General features: G+C 31.0%; 1 protein-coding gene across 1 annotated transcript; it reads left to right on the top strand.

Annotated features, from left to right (window-relative positions):
- The first annotated feature begins 3,538 nt into the window (after positions 1–3,538).
- On the top strand, positions 3,539–4,360 carry LOC114180976 (uncharacterized). Its single transcript, XM_028067288.2, has 3 exons — positions 3,539–3,695; positions 3,824–3,892; positions 4,041–4,360. The coding sequence occupies exons 1-3, from the start codon at positions 3,642–3,644 to the stop codon at positions 4,116–4,118; spliced, it is 201 nt and encodes a 66-aa protein (XP_027923089.1). The 5' UTR covers positions 3,539–3,641; the 3' UTR covers positions 4,119–4,360.
- Positions 4,361–4,673: the final 313 nt, after the last annotated feature.

The following is a 4,673-nucleotide window of genomic DNA, read 5'->3' as shown; positions in this document are numbered from 1 at the left end:
TTCTCACAACAGTTGGTAAACAACACGATGTGAGAGTATCAAATGAAGCAAACAAACTCTAGTTGGGGTTCTCACAATGACCACTTGGAAAGTACATCCACTGTGGCATTGCTACACAATCCCTTTCTAATTCTAAGCTACTCAAACCTAGGTATAGGGTTGCACTCATGTCATGTACAAAATATAAGGTAAGTGTGTGAAGGGAGAAAAATGCAAACCTAAACCCCACCTGCAAAAAAGACCCATACAAAAACATATTTTCTACTCTAAGGTTCAATATTCACAAATATGTCATACACAAACAGGAATATATAATATACATAAATCGAGAAAGGAAAAAAACAAAATATCTAAATTAAACACATCGCTTTCGCATATTCGATTAAGAAGGTCTGACTCTCGGCAGTCCCTAGTGAAGTCGCCATCTGTCGCAACCTAAATCGTGATGGGATGACGAACTTAAAAATAAATTGATTTGGAAAAAGAAATTTGAAGTCGCCACCATAATTTTTTCTAGAAAACTATGGAAAACCATAAAAATAATATAAAGTCTGCGAAAACCAAATTTAGAGTTCGGGGTCGGTTACGCGTAGGGAAGGTATTAGCACCCTACAACACTCGCCCAAAAGGCAGTACCTTTAATTAAATTTGCAAAAGAGATGTGTTTATTTTATATATTTATTTTTCCCAAAAATAATAAAATATTGAACAAACATATATTTTGAGTGAAAGGGACCTGACAAAGGTTAAAACCTTGGTCCTACATATTCTCATTAAAAATGAGAAATCTGGGCTACGTAAATCTTTATAAAACTATTTGAAAATGATTTGGAAAACCTGTTGATTTTTGGGAAGTGAACCTAACAAGGAGTTGTCATGCTCCTATGTATCTCTATTCACAATGGAGAATCAAAGATCACGTAGTTCTAGATAAAACTTGATTATAATATTTAAATTTTAAAGTTGTCTTTTGACATTTTTGAAAATAAGTGTCATGCGATGCGTACGGCCGGATTGACACCAAAATTTTTTATAACTTTTATATTTTAAAAAGAAGTGTCGTGCGACGCAAGCGGTCGATTAGACACCAAAATAATTTTTATAACTTTTATATTTTAAAAAGAAGTGTTGTGCGACGCGAGCGGTCGATTAGACACCAAAACAATTTCTATAACTTTTATATTTTAAAAAGAAGAGTCATGTGACGCAAACGGTCGATTAGAGACTAAAAGATAAAATAAATAAAATAACTTTAAATTTTATTTATTCTTATCTTTATCACTTTAATCAAATTACTTTAATTTTTATTTAAATTTTAAAATACATTTATTATTTCTTGAAAGTGATGTGATTGAAATGTGAGATTTACTTAGAAACGCAAAAATGTAGTGCATAAAGTAAACACGGGGTGCATAAAGTAAATGCGAGGTGTATAAAGTAAACGTGGGGTGCATAAGGTAAATGTGGGGTGTGTTCTTAGGGAAAACGCAGGTACATAAAGTAAAATAAAACTTAATGTAAGGGATGTGGGGTAATTACATTGGGGAGTGTATGAAGTAAATAAATAAACATAATCCAAGTTAAAAGCAAGGGTGCACAAATTAAATTATGGAGGTGCATGAAGAAACAAGAATCTACTAACCCTAATTAAAAACATGTGTGTGGTGGGTGCGCGAATGAATTGTGGTGGAGCATGAAGCAAAATGTAAACCTACTAATCCTAATAAAAACAGGGGGTGCACGAATGAATTGTGGTGGTGCGTGAAGCAAAATTTAAATATGCTAATCCTAATAAAAATAGGGGGTGGTGCGCGAATGAATTGTGGTGGTGCATGAAGCAAAAATTAAATCTGCTAATCCTAATAAAAATAGGGGGTGGTGCGCGAATGAATTGTGGTGTGTGTGAAGCAAAATTAAACTTGCCAATCCTAATAAAAACAGGGGTGGTGCATGAATGAATTGTAGTGGTGCATGAAGAAAATTAAATCTTCTCTAATCCTAATAAGAACAGTGGCTAGTGCGCAAATGAATTATGGTGGTGAAGCAAAATATTAACTCTGTTAATCCTAATAAAAACAGGAGGTGGTGCGCGAATGAATTGTGGTGGTGCATGATGCAAATTAAACCTTCTAATCCTAATTAAAACAAGGATGGTGCGTGAATGAATTGTAGTGGTGCATGAATCAAAAGTTAAATTTGCTCTAATCCTAATAAAAACAAGGGGTGGGCGCGAATGAATTGTGGTGGTGCATGAAGCAAAAAATTAAATCTGCTCTAAAAAGGCACGACACACCGTTGTCGCAGCATGAGACCTAACTCTTACTTCATCTTCTTCCTTTCCGCAAAACACCATTGTCGCAGCATTCACCCTCAATTTTCTTAAATTCCTAAACCCCAACTCTAATTTACTTGAATTCTTAAACCCCAACTCTTATTTACCATCATTTTTTAGTTTTACATGGTGGGTTAATTAATCATCTTATATAATGAGATTAAGAAAGTTGATTTGCTCCCACAATCTTCATACAATTAATACATCCCTAACACAAGGAATAGGGGCATCATAGCAAAGTTAAAAAAAATCACATGTACCTTAATTTTTCTTGATTGTGAATGAAAGTTGAATATCTCCTATATGCCCTTTTGGTTTCAGCACTCTATTTATGATAAAATATGTGTCATTTCCATTGTTGCCATTGACACAGTGAAGAGAATCCCCAAAATTTTGTTTTTGCTAGTAGAGATGTATAACCCAAAAAGAAGAAAGAAAACTGTTTTTTGTGATGATGAGCGATCCCCCCTTTTCTTTTACCACAATCCAATATATCTCCTCTAAAAAATGAAGTCAACAGTAGGAGTTTAAAGTAGAAGTTGAGATAAGAATAAGATAAATCGTTCCCTCCCGTTTTTATTTTCAAATTTTAATTTTTGAATTCTGAATTTTATTAATTAATTAAAAACAAAATTAACTTTTTTTTATTATATTAAAAACAAAAAATATTTTACTGAATGCTTTAAAAACATAAATTAAAAAACTTTTATTAATTAATTTTTATTATTCCTTTTTTTATTTAACACTTATTTTTGAATATATATATATATATAATTTAATTTAATTTTTAATTTAATTTAATTTTTTAATTTTATTTATTTTACATTATTTATTATTTATTTATTATTATTATATATATACATACATACATACATACATACATACATACATACATACATACATACATACATACATACATACATATATATATATATATATATATATATATATATAGAAGAATAACAAAATTAGGTGTTGACACTTATCTCAAATATTGTAATCAAATTAATCTTTTCCTATTATTAGAAGATAAGATTAGAGGTCATCCAAACAAAGGTTCGAAAGATTTGAATCAGTATGAAAAACATTTTCCAAAATTGGCTTACAGATACCTTGAAAACAAAAGTTTTAGGTGAAAAATGTAAATCACAATTTGCGCAAGAAAATGTGAGAACAACAAACACTTGTTGAAGGATGCAATGCATTGAGAAACTATATAAACTACAATAAAGAGTTTGCAAATATGCATAAGAAAAATTAACATTGATTAACAACACTTGATTTTTCATTCACAGATTTGAAACACAAGATGGACTCCCAAAATGCAAGCTACAACGTTGGGCAAGCCAAGGGCCAGGCTCAGGTCTACCTTCAACCTCTTCTTTTAATACTTTTTTGACATTCATGCATGCTCAATATTCAAAAATCATTTGATGTTCATACATGCTCAATATTCAGTAATCATGGACATGTTTTTGTATGGTATTGCAGGAAAAGGCTAGCAACATGATGGACAAGGCCAGTGATGTTGCTCATTCTGCTCAAGACTCCATGCAACAGGTTCTTCTATTCTTTGTTTCTCAACTTTTATCCAAGTCAAATCATGTTGTAACATTCATTTTAAATCCATATCTACAATAATATTCATATTGATATATGAAAGTAAAGAGTTTTGCATGATAAAGTATATGTATTTTGTTGTGTATAGGCTGGGCAACAAATGCAGGAAAAGGCACAAGGAGCTGCTGATTCTATCAAGAGTGCTTTGAATTCAAAGAACCAATGAAGCTAAATGGATCATTAATTATGATGAACTTGGCTTCCCTTCAATAAACCTTGTTCCTACTCAGTGAATTTGTTCTTGTACCCCTTAATATATTGATATATGAGCTTTCATATGTAGATTTATTACGTTGTGCATTATGATTATTGTATTTCATAAGAATTATAGTTTTAAACTATGTTTATTAATTATACTTTGGACTCGAAAAGTAATATTAAAATTATTGTGGAATGTATAATCCAAAAGATGATTGTAGCAAGTGTAGTTATACCTTAGTTAAATCTAACACTGAAACTTTTGTGCGCATTTTTTGAATTTTAACAACCTTAACATCATTATGAAGTCAAAGTAGGGTTTGGGAAAAAGAATGTGAATGAATAGTTGATATACCGGTCTTAGATTTAAACATCCCAAAAATATATTTTGCTTCTAAGGCAACATGATGTTACACAAGATTGAAATATATTTTTGTGAATGGTAAGTTTCCAACCTTTATTTGTAATAAGGTATTGATTTTACAATAGTCTTTATGCTATTTAAGTTGATGATGACATCATT

Source organism: Vigna unguiculata, chromosome 4 (assembly GCF_037176805.1).
Source record: "Vigna unguiculata cultivar grain cowpea cultivar isolate G323 ecotype 2 chromosome 4, ASM3717680v1, whole genome shotgun sequence".
Lineage (NCBI taxonomy): Eukaryota > Viridiplantae > Streptophyta > Magnoliopsida > Fabales > Fabaceae > Vigna > Vigna unguiculata.
Note: the sequence above shows the minus strand (reverse complement) of the source record. Positions and strands in the feature narration are given on the sequence as shown.